This window comes from Hypomesus transpacificus, chromosome 14, assembly GCF_021917145.1.
Source record: "Hypomesus transpacificus isolate Combined female chromosome 14, fHypTra1, whole genome shotgun sequence".
NCBI classification, from domain to species: domain Eukaryota; kingdom Metazoa; phylum Chordata; class Actinopteri; order Osmeriformes; family Osmeridae; genus Hypomesus; species Hypomesus transpacificus.
This window is the reverse complement of record NC_061073.1, coordinates 993,835-1,013,074: the sequence shown is the minus strand read 5'-3', so window position 1 is coordinate 1,013,074 and position 19,240 is coordinate 993,835. Positions and strand designations below refer to the sequence as shown.

General features: G+C 43.2%; 1 protein-coding gene across 1 annotated transcript; it reads left to right on the top strand.

Moving 5' to 3' along the window:
* The first annotated feature begins 8,275 nt into the window (after window positions 1-8,275).
* plcg2 (phospholipase C, gamma 2) lies at window positions 8,276-19,138 on the top strand. The gene is made up of 32 exons (XM_047034854.1): window positions 8,276-8,500; window positions 10,245-10,394; window positions 10,530-10,623; window positions 10,835-10,882; window positions 11,279-11,363; window positions 11,531-11,611; window positions 11,855-11,898; window positions 12,029-12,101; window positions 12,219-12,320; window positions 12,411-12,529; window positions 12,673-12,758; window positions 12,842-12,959; window positions 13,120-13,288; window positions 13,450-13,545; window positions 13,648-13,731; window positions 13,882-14,048; window positions 14,462-14,662; window positions 14,805-14,924; window positions 15,028-15,208; window positions 15,284-15,352; window positions 15,583-15,692; window positions 15,780-15,876; window positions 15,964-16,030; window positions 16,257-16,429; window positions 16,864-16,966; window positions 17,160-17,363; window positions 17,491-17,630; window positions 17,837-17,948; window positions 18,117-18,284; window positions 18,393-18,481; window positions 18,608-18,795; window positions 18,871-19,138. Exons 1-32 carry the CDS (start codon window positions 8,314-8,316, stop codon window positions 18,911-18,913), a joined length of 3,768 nt encoding a protein of 1,255 aa, XP_046890810.1. The 5' UTR covers window positions 8,276-8,313; the 3' UTR covers window positions 18,914-19,138.
* Window positions 19,139-19,240: the final 102 nt, after the last annotated feature.

Here is a 19,240-nt window from a genome sequence, read left to right as displayed (position 1 = left end):
GGTGACAGCCAGAAATACCTAACACACTGTGTCTATTGGAACAGCTACACGTTCCCTCAGTCAGTCAACTTGGAGACTCTCACTCTGGCTCTGTCCATACCTGCTGGAACCACGTGCTGTGAAAAAGAAAGAGAGATGAGAGATGATAGGGTTTAGATTTCGAGAAGGGGGGGAGGGGCAATTATTTTGCAATCACCTATCTTTTTTAGTGGTCTGTAGCTTTTTCATCCCATGCCACACTACATAATTACAATAGGATGCACATTTTATGCGCATTGTATTAGAAAATACAGTAGTAACACAGTATAGTCTGGATCTCAGCTGGAACCAGGAAGACAACTACAAACAGGGATTTCCAAGAAGAGTCAGATATACTTTCGCTTTCCTTCAGCCAGCCAGATCTTACTGCTGTTAGCCTTCCTATCTTCTCAATGTAAATACTGCTGTATAATACCCTGTAATACACCTATCAAGTCTCATAGACCAATAGCATCCCTGTTATTTAAGTCTAATAGACCAATACCTACTACATATATACACTCATACACTTATGATATATTTTCTGCTGTGTCTCCATGTCTACACACAAGAGAGCTGACCCAAGGTCTGTCACAGATTAGAGTCCTCAAATACAACACATTCTAAATGAGGACTCTTTATTGAACTCCTCTAATCTGAGTTGTGGGCTTAATCTGGGTCGGGTAAACCAGCCGTGAATATCACAGATTAAAGTTGCTTCTCTAGTGTTTACTGGCAGTAACAGTCATTCCTGTACATAATGTACACATGCTGCCATTAAAGAGAAAGGTCCCTGTCTATGGTCTACAGTTTGTATTTGTATCTAATCTATTATGCGTGTCTATATGTAAATGATATGCACATAATCTGTATTTTGCACACACACATTCACACTCTATTTTGTGTTGGCAACCAATACAATCTACCACAGTACAACCAATGCTGTTCAAAGAAGTACTGTATATGCAAACAGTTTGGCTTTAGGTCAAGGTTACCTAAAGCCAAACAGTTTGATTGGGGTTTTCTGTTATGATTTTGATATCAAATTACTTTCGCAAACTAATTTGTGCCAAATACACATGAACAATTAAAAAATGTTCGACATATTGGGACAGAGAGCATGCACTCTCATATTACAATGGATACCCAAATGTTGCATTCAACTCTGGTCTCGATCTAGTCGCAGATGTCAGTGTGTGTCCTTTAGCTCTCGCTCTGCAGAAAAGGCTACTACCTGGCGACGTCACTTACAAAAGGATCTGTCCGTGAGCCGTCCATGCCCTGCCTACAACTTCATCACACACCCAGCTCAGTGCACTTAAGTCACACGGTAAATCTCATGCCCTTAAAAGGCGTTTTTCATTGCCTACTGTTTCAACCAGAAAGCCGCGGCAGGGAGTTGGGTTATTGTGATGTGCTCCATCGCGCACTCTGCTGGCGATTACAGTTAACAACAATGGGTTCCATGGGCTATATATTACATGCAGGCCTAATTGAAAATGAAAAACATTCAATAGACTAGTTAGAAAGAGTCATGCAAAACGTAAGACGTTTCTAACATGTTACGCCAGTTCACGCCAGAAAATTTACTGGGGGATGCAATACGATAATTAAGTCCTCTCAAGTTTATAGTGAACTGGACCCTTTAAGGTTGACCCCGTTAAATGTGTGTAAACGCCTATCAGCAAAAGGGGAGAGTCTTGTCACATCAAAAGAAGCTTGTTATCGATGTAACTCTGATCTTGTATAACTTTTAAAGCTATTTCCCAGTTTGCTGATTGGGCTATATAACGTTGACTAGACTTCAAGATTCAGTCCTTTTTTCAGTTGTTCTTGAAAATGTGACTTCCTACAAATCTAATTGATTATAGGCTATACAATAAATAAAGATGTGCTCAATTCAAGGCATAGCAAACTTGAGCTATTCGAATGGCTATGTTTCTTTCCCAGTCGGTTGCTGTTAAGGTTGAATGTATGACATTTACTTATATTTAACTTCAGTTAAAATGGTGGAATAATCTCCCCACCTCCATCAGACACTGACTGTCTCCCCACCTTCAAGAAAAGGCTAAAGACGCACTTGTTCCGGGAGTACAACTACTTCAGAAACATTTGTTGGATCAGGTGTTAGTTTATTTCCTCCAGGAACACAATGACTCTTATTGAGTGACTTGTTGCACTTGTTGGTTAGTTTTTAACTGATTTAACTACCTGTACTTGCTGTAAATTATATTATTGTTGCTTGCTTCCTACAGGTGCACTCTTGCACTTTTGAGGTCATGTTGTTTAACTACATGCTCTTATGTTTCTTCCAATTGGCATTTGCTTTTCACAATGTATGCTTCAAGTATTGCAATGTTACCTGCAATGTTTTGGGTGCTATCTCGTTGTTTATGATCATTGACCATTGATCATCGATCTTTTGTAAAGCTCTCTCTTGGAAGTCGCTTTGGATAAAAGCGTCTGCTAAATGAATACATGTAATATGTGCAAGGAAACACCGGTTTTAGTAACTGCTCTTGTGGTTCTTCCCTTTGGCACTTATTTGGTTTTCACAATGTATGCTTCATGTTTTGGCTGCTCACAATGTTCGGGGCTATCTCGTTGTTACTATGATCAGTGACCTATTCACTTTTGTAAAGCTCTCTCTTGGAAGTCGCTTTGGATAAAAGCATCTGCTAAATGCATAAATGTAATGTAATGTACTATGTAGCCTACTACAGTATTTGATTTGAAATATGTCCTGATTTTCTGCACAAAATGCAACCTTTATGTAGACAATGTGGAAAAATACAGTAAATATTTTCAGCAGTGTGCAGTACCGGTCTTGTGTGTTGTGTTTGGTCAACATATTCATGTACTTGTACGTACTATACTGGAACAATATCTGACAAAATCAAGCAGGTTATATCATTAGAAAAGAATAGTTAGTGTAAAAGTGTTTTACATTTTGCACTACAGTGTGTAACTGGTTCAAACAGAATCCAACTTTATGAACCATGTGTGTCACATACGGTGACAGGAGGTGGAAGGTTTATGACCACCATCCACATGATCAGATGTCCCTCCTGGATGAATACTGGATACCTGGACATATCAGCAGAAGACTGCCAGGGATGGATCAGGTATGCCAGAAGGTTCTTTTGTTTTGCCCCAGATGACAGAAGATGTGGATGAGAACCTATGGCCAAATGCAGAAGACCGAGTACATTAGCAGTCCTATTGTATCTGTGTCAGTGGATGGTGTGTATACAAATTCTTGTATTCTGGAATTACTCAGTGCCACAAAGACATACAATATATAAAGCAAACTGGATCATGTCTGATTCATTCCAGTAACATATATTGCAGTGTTGTATACACTAACAACAGTGTAACCTGTTGTTAGTGTTTTTAAGGTCATTGTTTCGTGGGTGACAAAGTGTGTATGTTGGCTGTCATCCTTTGCTCGTGTTATGGAAGAATGAGTTGATTTGAGACATATATGAAGTGATTTGCTAGTTTTAGTGCATTTTGAATGGGAAATTAACTGCTGTGCCGAGCTGAAAGTTGGTTAGGAGAACTGTGTGAAGAGTTTTGAAAAAGTGACCTAAGTGTTGAGAAATGTGTCCTAGCGACTGTAGTGTCCTAGTGACTGCAGTGTCCTAGCGACTGTAGTGTCCTAGCGACTGTAGTGTCCTAGCGACTGTAGTGTCCTAGCGACTGTAGTGTCCTAGCGACTGAGTCACACTACATGTAAATGTGGCACCCATGTGTGTGTTTTCGAATGCATCCTATAGGTGGCAGTACAGGTGCATTTTGTCCTGTATTGAATATTGCAAATACTCTTCATTCTAGATTGAGTTATTCCCAAGCAGCATGTTGGCTGATGCACGTTGTGACAATGTATTGTAGTGTTGCCCAGTTGGCAGTTAGGTCAACTAATGGTCGAGTGCTGTTACTGTTACTGCTGTGAGGTAGTTACTTGAGATAACATGCATGGTTGTTTCACAAGACTGAAACAACATGGTTGTTTCAGCATATCGACAGGAGTTCCAAATTTGAGGCTGAGGATGAGGACCTGGGTCTGGACCCGGATCTGAGCCTTGGTTAGGGTCAGGGCCTGGGTTCTTGTTTGGGTCTGAGTCTTGAGTGATTTTCTTTAGCCCCAGCAATGTAGGCTAGTTATGTTTAGTCCCAGAATCTCTACTGTGAAACGTGAGGTGGAAAATAGGCTTGGGTGAGTGTGTGTTTGCTTGTGACAGTGTGCATGTGTGTTTGCTTGTGACAGGGTGAGTGTGTGTTTGCTTGTGACAGGGTGAGTGTGTGTTTGCTTGTGACAGTGTGCATGTGTGTTTGCTTGTGACAGGGTGAGTGTGTGTTTGCTTGTGACAGTGTGAGTGTGTGTTTGCTTGTGACAGGGTGAGTGTGTGTTTGCTTGTGACAGGGTGAGTGTGTGTTTGCTTGTGACAGGGTGAGTGTGTGTTTGCTTGTGACAGTGTGCATGTGTGTTTGCTTGTGACAGGGTGAGTGTGTGTTTGCTTGTGACAGTGTGAGTGTGTGTTTGCTTGTGACAGGGTGAGTGTGTGTTTGCTTGTGACAGGGTGAGTGTGTGTTTGCTTGTGACAGTGTGCATGTGTGTTTGCTTGTGACAGGGTGAGTGTGTGTTTGCTTGTGACAGGGTGAGTGTGTGTTTGCTTGTGACAGGGTGAGTGTGTGTTTGCTTGTGACAGTGTGCATGTGTGTTTGCTTGTGACAGTGTGCATGTGTGTTTGCTTGTGACAGGGTGAGTGTGTGTTTACTTGTGACAGGGTGAGTGTGTGTTTGCTTGTGACAGTGTGCATGTGTGTTTGCTTGTGACAGGGTGAGTGTGTGTTTGCTTGTGACAGTGTGCATGTGTGTTTGCTTGTGACAGGGTGAGTGTGTGTTTGCTTGTGACAGGGTGAGTGTGTGTTTGCTTGTGACAGGGTGAGTGTGTGTTTGCTTGTGACAGGGTGAGTGTGTGTTTGCTTGTGACAGTGTGCATGTGTGTTTGCTTGTGACAGGGTGAGTGTGTGTTTGCTTGTGACAGGGTGAGTGTGTGTTTGCTTGTGACAGGGTGAGTGTGTGTTTGCTTGTGACAGTGTGCATGTGTGTTTGCTTGTGACAGTGTGCATGTGTGTTTGCTTGTGACAGGGTGAGTGTGTGTTTACTTGTGACAGGGTGAGTGTGTGTTTGCTTGTGACAGTGTGCATGTGTGTTTGCTTGTGACAGGGTGAGTGTGTGTTTGCTTGTGACAGGGTGAGTGTGTGTTTGCTTGTGACAGGGTGAGTGTGTGTTTGCTTGTGACAGTGTGCATGTGTGTTTGCTTGTGACAGTGTGCATGTGTGTTTGCTTGTGACAGGGTGAGTGTGTGTTTGCTTGTGACAGTGTGCATGTGTGTTTGCTTGTGACAGGGTGAGTGTGTGTTTGCTTGTGACAGGGTGAGTGTGTGTTTGCTTGTGACAGGGTGAGTGTGTGTTTGCTTGTGACAGTGTGCATGTGTGTTTGCTTGTGACAGTGTGCATGTGTGTTTGCTTGTGACAGGGTGAGTGTGTGTTTGCTTGTGACAGGGTGAGTGTGTGTTTGCTTGTGACAGGGTGAGTGTGTGTTTGCTTGTGACAGGGTGAGTGTGTGTTTGCTTGTGACAGGGTGAGTGTGTGTTTGCTTGTGACAGGGTGAGTTTGTTTGTTTGTTTATTTGGATCCCCATTCGCTTCAGAATTAGCTGAAAGCTATTCTTCCTGGGGTCCTACAATCTATCATGTGACAATACAATTTACAACATCACATTTCACACCATACACACAGGACATTATTCAAATTACACAACATTTGAAAATACATATCACATTTTACAATTAATCACACTCAAAAGAAAAAATACAAATAAATAAATAGTATTGAAAAAGTTGAATAGATTACGCTACCCCGTATTGATCTTTTTAAAAGAATAAGATATAAGCCCTATGACAGAATCTCTCTAAATTGATATTAAATATTGAAATGTCTTTGAAGGTAGTAGTTCTTAAGTGATTTTTTAAAACCATACCGAGTGTTTTGTTGTTTGATGGTATTTAGAAGAGAGTTCCATTCACACATTGCTATGTACCTAACTGAACGTTGAATTGATCTGGTTTTCACTTTAGGTCAAACAAAACTACCTCCTCCTGCATGCCTTGTAAATTATGTATATCATTACTAAAAGACAGCTTTGAATATAAAGTAAAATGTGTTTTGTTTGTCATAACATTATGTAAAAAGAAAAAAGTGAATACACAAATCTGTTTTTAACTTTCAAAGTGTGAGTGTCCGTGGGAGTTTCTACACCCTTCAGATGAGGATTCTCTCATCTCGTGTGCCACAATGAATCAATAGTTTCCTGTTGTGTTTCGTTAGGTTCCCCTCGCATCTATTTATACTTTATGCAAATGTTTGGGGGAAAATGACGTTGTATGCAAACCTTCAATGCAATTTCATGTTGATCCGACGAGAGGTCTTATGAACTGTAGTCAAACAGAAAACATTGAAATTTGCATGGAGGGTAGGCCTAACATTTATATTGTATATATATATTTCCGACCCTAAGATGTCTTGGGAGAGTGTAAGATCAGCTTTTTCTCATCTCTGTATCAGAATTTCGTAGGCTGGTTAATATTTAGTTATTAAGCTTATATTTACTCTGACTCTTGACTCATGAGGGTTCGTTACAGCCAATGAATGCTTGACCTAATTTCTCAACTAGAAATGTCTGTTTTCGATATCTATCCTCTCAAGACTCATCACAGGCTATACGTTGGAGGTTGCTGCTTTCCGAAACTGCGCTTCCTCCTTTTCGGCTTGTTGAATGTGCTGTCTGGCTTCGGCAGGTGCATGGTTTCTTTGCCGCTATTCTTTTTCTATGTCCAATTAACAGCAGTCGTAGCCTACTGAGAACTGACTTTTTCATGTATTTAAAATAACCAGGCAAACTTGATCGTGTGTGTGTTGAGTGTGGTAGGCTACGTCCACAGAAACTTTGCATTGATAACATCTTTGCTTCCGGATCTGTTTTATTACGGCTGTGCGTCTATGCCATAATGCAAGTTAACTCGTACTTCCTTGTACAAACGAATAGAGGAACTGACCATCTTTCGACTGACCGGGACTTTTAGAAATACGAACGGTTAAAGTAAAACTTTGTCAAACTCAAAACGATAAAAGCATGAACTAATTCAGTTAAGGGGCTCATTTGCTGCAATCAACAGGATTGTTAACATTTTGGGGTAAGTTTCATTACTTAAATTCCGTTGTTTCTTTGTGGGTGTGGAAATAACTTAGATGACAAGGGGGAAATCCGCTTTTGTTAACATTACAATGACAATGAAGAGAGGGGGTTATACTATTAAAAAAAAAGGGTTCTGGTCTCCGTCAAAGTAAAGAACAAAGTGTCATATACATACAAACATCATGCAGTTCATCAGCCTACCTACATTAATCTTGCTCCTGCTTTACCCACGCTCTTCTAATGGGTCCTCCTCTCATTAGATAAGATTAGCTCTAACTTCACAATTACTGAGAAGACAGCACAGTTAGTCTAAACCCATGAGTAGGCCATAGGCTACACCAACTCAGAAAACTTGATAAAACGTTCTCAAATTAAAACAAGCCTAATAGCTCCAGTTAGCTTCCACAAGCATCATATATATATATAGTAACAAAATGCTCAACAGATTGTGTTTGCTTGTCAATGTGTGTGTGTGTCCCACCAACGTTGCTGTATTTTATTAGGTTCAGTACTGGGAAACTAGAATGTGATACTACCCCTAAAGGAATGCACCTGCTTAGAGCATTCCTCAGGGACACAAAACAGTTGTGGGTTAGTTAATACTTCACTCAGGTGGTCGGTTCCAACTTCCCTGCTCCTGCTGCTCATTTGCAATGTAAAACCACCAAGCCGAACGGATTAAACATGATTTATGCCCCTCCCCCCCATCACACCACTTCTCTTTGTGTTTTTGTTAGCTTCTTTGAATTATAGCTGTGTAAGACAGACTGTATAAAACAACTCATCTTCCCATGGACACACTATATGCCCACACACACAACAGAACATAAGGTATTATATACAGTTTCAACCCTAATCTCCCTTCCCAGCTATACCAATGCTTCTGTGTGTGTTTGGAACACATCCCAACTGCATGCTCTCATTTTCTTTCTACATTCTTTGTCTCTCTTTCTTTCTTTTTTTTTACCCTGTCACACTCTTCCAGTGACCCCCCCCCCCCCCCCCCCCCCCCCCCCCCCTGAAAGTGGAGCGATGGCGCTGGGGCGTGGTCAGAAAGGGGAGATGACAGAGTACAAGAAGAGCCTAATCAAAAGGGACCTGGAGATGGGCATCGTCATGACCGTGTTCCGCCAGAAAGCTGAGCGTCTGACGCTGCAGGTCATCATGGAGACGCGACAGGTGGCCTGGACACGGACCGCAGACAAGACTGACGGAGTCTGTGAGGAGAATTTTGTTATTATTATTCTTTAGAGGGACCACGAATCGTTCTGTATAGGCAGCCCTTCATGATAATCTCTCCTGTTCACCTCGTGGACCTGTCTGAGATCAGAGAGATTCATGATTACACTACATTTATATTAATTCATTTAGCAGACGCTTTTATCTAAAGCGACTTCCAAGAGAGAGCTTTACATTACGTCATCTAGCAGACGCTCTTATCCAGAGCGTAAGTACAGGGACATTCCCCCGAGGCAAGTTGGGTGAAGTGCCTTGCCCAAGGACACAATGTCATTTAGCACGGCTGGAAATTGAACCAGCAACCTTCTGATTACAGTTTTTCACGATTGCTAAAACACATTTCTTGAAACAGTCAACCATTTTCTCAAAACTGTAAACACAAAACCAAATATTCAAACTCTATTTCCAGAAAGCCTCTGACTCTTCTGGCAAAATCAAACACTCGCTCCTAAACCATGTAACCTGTGCTCAGAATCAAACTATGCTTTCAGATCATAAACACAACCAATCAATATATAAACACTATGGAGCAAGCATTAGACACAACACAAAAAAATGGAGAACACAGTATCCAGGCCATGTAGTTACATGTAAAGAAGAATTAGTTTACTATGTTTACACAGTAAATTAATTTACTGTACTAATAAAGAAAATTGATTTGGGATTTTGAAACACTGGATTTGGGTGTTTCAACACCCATTGACACTTTCCTGATGTATGACTATGTTTAGCCTGTGTTCTGCACCTCTCTTTCACCAACCGTCTCTGGAGGAGGGGATGCCTCACTGAATTGCTCCTCTCAAGGTTTCTTATTTTTTTCCTCCTCAAGTGAGTTTTTCCTTGTCTTCCTTGAAGCTTGAGGTTGGCTGAGGGGCAATTCTATGGACATCTGTGAAGCCCTCTATGACGTTGCTTGTAAGGGCTATACAAATACTGTCCATTTGATTTGATTAGAAAATATTACAGTAACCATCCTACGTAACTTACTGTAGTACTGTCAACAAGAAAAAACCCTCTGGTGTGCTGGATCCAGCCTTGAAAACACTCCACACCTATGTCACCACAGGCCAATTCAATTGCCTGTAAGAAATGTACCCTGGTATATGGGTTTTGGTCATAGTCCTTCCACCGCCACACAGAGAAAAACTTTTCAATTGAATTGAAAAAGGGCTGTATGGTGGAAGGCAAACATTTACAGTAAAAAATGCTAGTTGATGTTGAACTATTCTTGTATTTGGACACCACGGTGAAAGCTAACATTGTTCCAAACCAGCATTAGAAACAAGTGTGAACAATTTTGAGTCATTGTGTTTTACAGGTGACAACTGTGTTGTCGTTGTGTTTACTGTTTGCCGCCTGTGTTTACCATTTTGCAGCACAAGTGCATCACAGTGCAAAATGTGTTTAGTGCATAAGAATGTGTTTAGAGTTTTGCCAAAAGAGTGTCTGATTTGACAAATTGGTTTAGGTTACTGAACATTTGATTCAGAGAATGGGGTTTAGTGTTTTAGCAATCGTGAAAAACTGTAATAGCCCGATTCCCTAACCGCTCAGCCATCTGACCCCCTAGCTTTACAAAAGTGCATAGGTCAATGATAAACAACGAGACAGCCCCAAAAACTTTGCGGGTAACCAAAACCAGAAGCACACATTGTGAAAAGCAAATAAGTACTGTCTCAATAATAAGAATAAGAGATTCATAATAATCTATCCTGTGCACATAGTGGACCTGTCTGAGATCAGAGAGATTCGTCCAGGGAGGAACTCCAAGGACTTTGAACGCTTCAAAGATGGAAAAGACAAACACGAGGAAAACACCTGCTTTACCATCTTCTATGGATCTCAGTTCATCCTGAACACTTTAAGCCTTGGGGGTGAGTGTGTGTGTGTGTACCTGTGTGAGTCTTTGTGTGGAAATTAATACTTTGTAGTTGAAGTTCAACACAGTTATCTTGATCAGTGTTTTAGCATGTTCAACTGTGTGTGCATATGTGTGTGTTGTCCGGCAGTGGATTCAGTGGAGGATGCAGAGAAATGGCTGACAGGGTTAGAGCTACTGAGACAGGAAACACTGGTGGCTTCCACACCAGACATCTTAGAGAGGTACACACAGCACCTTCACCCCCACCACCACCACCTTCACCTCCACCACCTTCACCTCCACCACCACCATCACTACCACCAACACCACCACCTCCATCACTACCACCACCTTCACCTCCACCTCCACCCCCACCATCTCCACAACCACCACCTCTACCAACACCACCATACTCAGGCACTGACCACTGACTCTATGTCGTTTTGATTCCAGCTGGTTGAGAAAACAGATGTATTCTATCAACCAGACCAAAAAAAACAGGTAACATCACCACACTGACGTCTTCTCAATCAACCTCTATGCAGCTGTATATTTATTGTGAAGAAAAAAATGTACTATGTTAAATTATACCACAGTATGTATTTACATTATATTACATATTTATAACATTACAATTAAACTGGATGTCCGACACTCTTTCAATACTATTGCATTATTTCACTGATTTCAGTTACTTCCTCAAATACTACCTTAAATACTACCTTAAATACTACCTTAAATACAGCCTCAAATCCCGCCAATCAAGAAAGAGAGAGAATCTCCACCACCTAAACTATATCCTGATCCAAATCCAGACTCATACAGTCTTTCATGATGCCTCTTGACTTTAGTTCTCTCCTCAATTCCTTGTTCTCTCTATGCATGTGTTCTGCTTAGTGTCACCCTGAAGGAGTTGAAATCTTTACTGCCACAGCTCAACTACAAGGTTCCTGGAACTCGCTCCCTCAAGGAGAAGTTCACGGTACTCATCCTCTTCATCATTCTCATCCTCATTGAGCAGTCCTGCATTCTGATCCTCATTGAGCAGTCCTGCATGTCTCAGTCACTTATAATACTGTAGGTTAGTGTGCTGTGTACGATATGTAAAAGAAAGATACATCAGCAATATGTTTCTTATTGTTTCCACAGGAAATTGGAACCAGGAAAGATGTCCTGGACTTTGAGCAGCTTCATAAATTCTACAATATTCTAATGTTTGAACAGAGAGAGGTTTGTCTGATCCTGTCCTATGAACTTTGATTATATTTAAAATTTTCTTTTCCTCTTCTCTGAGCACAGTTTGCTAATAATGCATCACAACTTCGTCTACAACTCTGTGGTCTCGCAGGACTAACAGCATGTTTGCATTAGAACATTTGATGCTGTGATTTTGTCTTTGAATACGTTAAATGATGTGCCACAACAACTAACTGTCTGTCGTTGCTATGTGTTTTGTGTGATGTGTTCTTTTAGATTCTTGACGAGTTCAAAAAGGAGTCATGTGCTTTCATTATGCGGTGAGTGTCTTGCAATGAAAATCTTTTGCTACATTCCCAGGATATTGCTTTCAATGGATATTCAGTACTGAAGCCCCATTCCAGTTTAGTGTGATCACGTGGTCATGTGACTTGTTGTGTCCATTTGTAGAAACACAGACAAGTATGATTCTGGGGCAGTGACCCTTCAGGACTTTCAGAGGTTCCTACAGTACCAGCAGCGGGTAAGACCAAGCACACCTGCACTAGTCGCCTGACGACAGTTGTTGAAAGAAAAAAAAAAGACCTCTCTTACTGTCTCCCATTCTCTCTCCCTCCCCCCCCCCATCTCTTCTCTTCAGGAGTCTTGGGCCAATGACATAAACCAGGTCAGAGATCTGATGACCACATTTATAGATGACAACATGAGGAAGACCAACGACCCTGAATTTACATGCAGCGAGGTGTGTGATTGTTTCTGGGTCAAGGTAGTAGTGCAGTGACTTTGTTCTCGTAACTCAGTCTCTCTCGCTCTTTCCCTCTCTCTCTCTTAGTTCTTGCAGTTCCTCTTCTCCAAGGAGAACTCTATTTGGGATGATAAGTTCTCAGAGGTGTGCAACCTGGACATGAACAACCCTTTGTCTCACTACTGGATCAACTCCTCACACAACACGTCAGTATGGGCACACACACAGAACGGCATTCTCGCAGATTCATTTGTAGTTAGAAATGGCTGAGACCAATGAGGTTTGTTTTTGAATTGTTATGACCTTTTGGATGAGTTTTCTGTGCTGCGGTGTCATGTGTTTCCTCCAGGTACCTAACTGGCGACCAGATCAGGAGTGAGTCGTCCACAGAGGCCTACGTGCGCTGCCTGCGTCTGGGATGTCGCTGTGTCGAGTGTCAGTATGCTGGACGGCACGTCACACACACAGCATGTGTTTACCCACGGAGATCGTTTTTAAACCTGTTGACTCTCTTCCAGTGGACTGCTGGGAAGGTCCAGGAGAACCAATCATATACCACGGCTGGACCAGGACCACTAAGATCAAGTTTGAGGATGTAGTCAAAGCTATCAATGACCATGCCTTTGTGACATCAGAGTGAGTTAAACACACACGCACGCACAAACAAACACACACGAATAACACACACTGAGTTATGGAAGGAAGACTGGTGAGCACTAATCTCGCTGTGGTCAGAGTGCTAAGAACTGGGGGGAATCGTCAGTTGAAAGTCCCCCCCCCCCCACCCCTGTTCCAGGTATCCTTTGATACTGTCCATCGAGGAGCACTGCTCTATCGAGCAGCAGAGGCAGATGGCACGCATCTTCAGGGAGGTGTTCCAGGACAAGCTGCTGATTGAGCCTGTGGAGCACATGGCCGAACAGCTGCCCTCACCCACGCAGCTCAAAGGCAAGATCATACTCAAGGTGAGGGGGCCGTGGGTGCTGGTTGGAGGAGGTGTCGTTGGTGTCGTGGCGGAATCACGGTAGGTTTCGGTTTGAAGGAGCATGCGTCGCGAGTCATCGTTTCATCTCCTACAGATGTGTGTGTGTGTGTGTGTTCCTGTTGTACCCGCTTGTTCCTGCAGCACAAGAAGCTGACTGTTGATGGCGGCTTTGCCAGGAAGGACTTCAGGAAGGGGGAGAAGCAGGGAGATCTGGACATCTGGGATCCTGTTGACCAGGTAGACCTTTATTTACAGCCCATCCATCTTAGCCATCAATACACTGTTCTGTCTTTCAGAAGGTGCCATTGAGATTGACTGAATGTCATTGTTTCCCTCCAGCGTTGGTATAACCACTACTGCGTGATCTCGGATGATAAGCTGTACTATGCCGAAGAGGACGAGGACGAGGATGAAATGACGAAGGTACGTAAATCAAGAAGAACAGGACGGCCACATCCGTAGTACACAAACAAATATCGGACACAACCCTTTGTCATTTCCGATGATCCTAATTTGGAACCCATCCCCTCTCCGTCCATTGGACCTACCCCCCGCATTCCCAACCCCACCTAGGCTCCACAGCACATCTCAGAGCCCTGGTTCCATGGCCGCATGCCGGGGGGCAGGCAGACTGCGGAGCCGCTGCTCCAGGAGTTCTGCGCCGAGTCGGGGGGGCGAGATGGTACCTTCCTGGTCAGAGAGAGTGACACCTTCGCCTCTGACTTCACTCTTTCCTTCTGGTAGGTCGCTACTCTTCTCTCTTCCTCGTCCTCAGTTTCCCCGCCACCCCGGTCCAGCTACATTGTTTTAGTCGGTTCAAATGAATTCTCCCAATGCTAGAAGTAAACATTTAAACTTAGACTTTTATCCAAACACGAAGGCTTCTGTCTTCTTAGTATTTATAAGAGGACATGGATGAGATTAGTTGGTGTGTGGGCGTGTGTCTACGTGTAAATATGTTTCACTTTAATGTAAAGCGAACCAAACTATACCCAAAATGGAACCTTATGGAATGCCTTTAGTAATGGCCATAATGCTAGATTGAATTCCTTTGGAGAGTCCACAGTGAGTTTCGTCTGTGCATGTGTTCCATCTGTGCATGTGTTCCGTCTGTACATGCGTTCCACCTGTGCATGTGTTTGGTGGCATGCAGGCGCAGTGGGCGGGTCCAGCACTGTCGTCTTCGTTCCGGAACAGAAGGTGGACACACGTACTACTACCTGACGGACAACCTTCACTTCCCGAGTGTCTATACGCTGGTGCAGCATTATCGAGAGAACCCCCTTCGCTGCCATGACTTTGAGCTGCGCCTCACGGACGCTGTGCCCCCACCTAACCCGCACCTGCAGGAGCTGTAAGACACACACGCATCGCACACATGAATAGGCTAAAACCCAAGTCCTCGCGCATTTACTCTCCTCCCCTCTCTCGCTTTAGAACACTTCCCCCCCTCCCTCCTTCCTTCCTTCTCTCATTCCTGGTGTTCGGTCTTCCAGGTGGTTCTACAGCAACCTGAGCCGAGGTGAGGCGGAGGAGTACCTGATGAGGATCCCCAGAGACGGAGCCTTCCTCATCAGACAGAGAGAGGAGGGGGACTCCTACGCCATTACATTCAGGTACCGAACCCGACCCAAAACCACAGTGCTAATGCTCATGTTGCGTGCTTCTGTTTGCGTGTTGTGCACTCACGGTGTTGCGTGCATGTGTGTGTGACCTTAGAGGGGATGGAAAGGTCAAACACTGTCGGATCCAGAGGGATGGTGCTATGTATGTTCTGGGCACGACCACAGAGTTTGAGAGCCTCGTTGAACTGGTAAACTACTTCCGCAAGAAGCCCCTGTATCGCAAGATCAAACTACGCTACCCTGTGACTCCTGACCTTGTCAGACGCTTCAGTTTGGTGAGACACACTCTCTCACACGCTATTGGACGTTTCTTCTGCGTTGGTATTATCACTGACTCTATTCCTCTGTAGGAAAAAGACTGCGCATCCTTGTATGATATGAAGACCTACGTTGAGCCCAATGAAATCGAACCATCTCTGGTGAGTCGGCATCCTCCAGGCTCTGTGTATCTATCGAGGTTGGCTCACAGCACCCAGCGTCCAGTCTGTATTACAGCCTAAGTGTGTGCACACCGTCTCTGTAGGGCAGTGACACACAGACGAATGGACTTATACCTCGTTTAGACATCAGTAAAGCTGTCCACTCCGTTACTTGCGTATGTGTATCCGTTGGTTGGATTGTCTAGTGATATACACATGTCCTTCCTTAGCCTCAGAGCACTGTCAAAGCCTTGTATGACTACCGAGCTATGAGACCAGATGAGCTCGTCTTCTGCAAGGGAGCTCTGATCCATAATGTGTCAAAAGACAATGACGGATGGTGAGTCAGGACAAACAAACACATACACACACACACACACACATACTTTCTTGAGTTTGAGATTCAAGTCTGTGCTCCCCCCGGCAGGTGGAAAGGGGACTATGGTGGGAAGTTGCAGCTGTTTTTTCCTGCCAACTATGTAGAGGAAGTAACCAACAACGTGAAGACAGAGCCTAAAGACCAGGTTAGAGCTTACTGCTCCTACAAACCACACACTTGATTCAAGATGTGATTCAAACTCTGCTAAAGATGTGATGTTGGTGTTTGTCAGGACTTGGAGGACAATCCTCTAGGGGACATGTGTAAGAGTGTAGTGGACATCTCGAAGTGCAACATTAGTAAGTATCTCTGGGTTTACTTAGACAATACACGTCTAATCCGCCGGTGAAATACTACACTGTTTTCAAGAGGTTAAAGATGTGGTCATTCTTGCTTCCCCAAGTCGTATCTCTCACCCTCACAACTCTTGTTTTCTGTATTTCTATTTCTCCTTTTTTGTTCTTCACTCTCCCTTTCGCTTTCTCACTCTCTCTTTCGCTGACATCCCTTTTTCTACATGTTCAGTTCGCTCTTCAAAGAACGGTAAAGTCCATGTCCTGACCCTTCAAACGAAGGATCAAGACGGGGTGCACTTTGACCTGGCAGCTGACACTCCAGAGGAGCTGTTTGAGTGGTACCTGGTGGCTTGGGACATCACTCAGAGGGAACAGAACAAGCAGTTCCAGGAACAAGAAGAGGCCAGTACCGACACAGTAGTATTAGTAGAACAAACGCAACAGTAGAGATTCAGAACAATGAATAAAACTTAGTTGACGTAGACACAGTTCTAGTGCAGAGGCTCAGTAGGATCACAAGGAATAAGTAGTATAAACTCAACGGTAATGGTACATTTGACTTGGTAGTCGAAACGCAGCAGTTTTAGTGAGCTAATGAGAGGAAACATTGTTTTGTTAGAAAAAATGTAACTTGGTAGTAGAAACATGGTGGGATTAGAAGAATAAATTCAACTAAATACTTGATAAGACACATAGAACCAACTTAGTAGTAGAAACATAGTAGTTTAAGTTGAACTATCTCAGCAGTAGAGACTGAGGATTCTCGTAGTACAGTTAGGTGCTATATTAGTTATATTATTCTCATTGTAATACTTTTTTTATGTTCTGTACAACAGATCAGGAAACAAGTGGAGGTGGAGAAGAAAGCAGAGGTTGCTATGGAGATGTCTGACCTGGTGGTGTACTGCCAGCCTCGTAGCAAGGATAAGGAACGCTTCGGTATGACCTATGACCCCCACCCAACACACAAACACACACACACCGCAAACTTTGTTATATACATTTCCATACGCTTGTGTACAAGTATTGTATTCCAATGACCACTGTTGTCATAATCTGTCTAATGTCTGTATCGCAACAAGCTGTAGATTCTGCATTCCTTTGTTTTTTATTCTGCTGTTGCTCTCCTCAGCAAACTACTGCTACAAAGAGGTCCGCTCCTTTGTCGAGAACAAGACACCGTCCAGGAATCGGACTTCGGACTTCTTGCGTTACAACAGAAAGGCCCTAAGTCGCATCTACCCCAAGGGACAGCGTGTAGACTCCTCCAACTATGACCCCTACCCTCTTTGGGCCATGGGCTGCCACATGCTGGCGCTTAACTTCCAGACTGCAGGTACATTTTGTACTTGTACTTTGTATTTATTCTTTATTCAAACAGAGGTTTTGTCTGTTGAGATCTTAGCATCCTGTACTGAGTGTTTCTAACTTTAATTTGTCTGATATTTTAAACGTGTGGTCAGATAAGTACACTCAACTCAACAGTGCCCTCTTCAGTCTGAACGGCCGTACGGGCTACGTCCTGCAGCCTGAGATGATGCGTGCCGACAGCTACGATCCTCAGCTGGAGAAAAAGAAAGTCAAGTTCAGCATCACTGTCAAGGTACAGCTCCTAATGACCCTCCCTCTACCACTTCATCTACACAACCTCCACCCAAAGATATTTGAAATAGTATGTTCAGCCAGCCATGTCTCTGACTATGGAGGACCTTTGTGACATCAGTCCCTTGTCCATGTCCATGAAAATCCTTTGTTTTAATGGTTCGTATTTGTTCGTTGAAAGTTAAAGATGGTGCTGGCCCTTTGCAGGTGATAGCAGCTAGACACCTTCCCAAGCCCGGGCGCAGCATTGCTAGCCCCTTTGTGGAGATTGAGCTGTGCGGGCACACGGAGGACAGCAAGTTCAAGACTGTTGTTTACCGTGAGAAGAGGGGGAAAGAGGAGGGAGGGAGAGGGGCATATTTTTTTCATCACTCTAAATGTACTGTTTGAAGTAGCCCACCACATTTACAAGACGTTGGACATGTTGTCAGTGTATTTGACTCTGTGTCTGTAGTAATGGTTTGTGTGATGGTGTGATGGCTCCCAGGGGATAATGGTCTGAACCCAGTGTGGAAAGCCCCAGCAGAGCCTGTCATCTTTACTGTGTATGAGCCAGAGCTCACCTTCCTACGCTTTGTGGTCAACGAGGAAGACATGTTCTCAGACCCCAACTTCCTGGCCCAGGCGACATTTCCTGTCAAAGGCATTCGCTCAGGTAAAGCTGCTGCACACACACACACGCAAGCAAAGCATATTCGCCTTATACCTTAATACACTAGATTCCAACCTTTGTAGCAACAAACTGTCTTGGGTCTCCATGTAGGTTACCGTTCAGTTCCTTTAAAGAACGGATTCAATGAGACCATTGAGTTGGCCTCACTTCTGGTCTACATTGACGTTCAACAAGTAGAGGTAACAAACACACACATACACTTTAAAGGGGTGTTTTCGGCAGTAATGAGTTCTGATTTGCTAAATGACTAAATTATTTTGAGCTTGTGGCTTTTGTCTCTGTCTGTCTCTCTGTCTGTCCATTAGAAAGCAGAAGAGGAACTATATTCATCTTCTAGCCAATTGCGAAGGAGGCAGGCAGAGCTGAGCAATGAGCTCTTCCTGTATGACACCCACACCAACATCCAACGCTCCGCCCCCCGTGATGACCTCATGAGGGAGTTCAGCACCAACGAACAACAACTGATGAAGATTCAAGACACCTGCAAACAGAAGTAGGACTCAACGTGTGTTTTGCTGTGTTGTATTTTTCTGCTGTAATAAATGTGTCTTTGTCTATTGTGTTCCAGGATTAAAGAAAAGAAAATCAACAACAGCAAGTTTTATTCCTGATTGAATCACCTGAGTGACAAGATGTGTTAAGAGATTGAAATGGCATTTTATTAGGAACTGTACTTGCATCCTTTATATTTCTTTGCATGTCGTGTTTTGGAGCCGGTCAATAGTGTGACAAACAGATGTTTGCGTTGCTCTCATAATTTTGTTTAAATATTTACTTGCAATATTCGTCTGTACAATTTTCTATAAATAGTCAATAAAGCCAAATTTGTGACTACATTGGGTGTGCTGGTATGATGAAATGAGATTAACTTAATTTTCCTAACATAATATTCTTTTATATACGTTTTGAAAAATGTATTATTTTTTTGCAAAGGATGT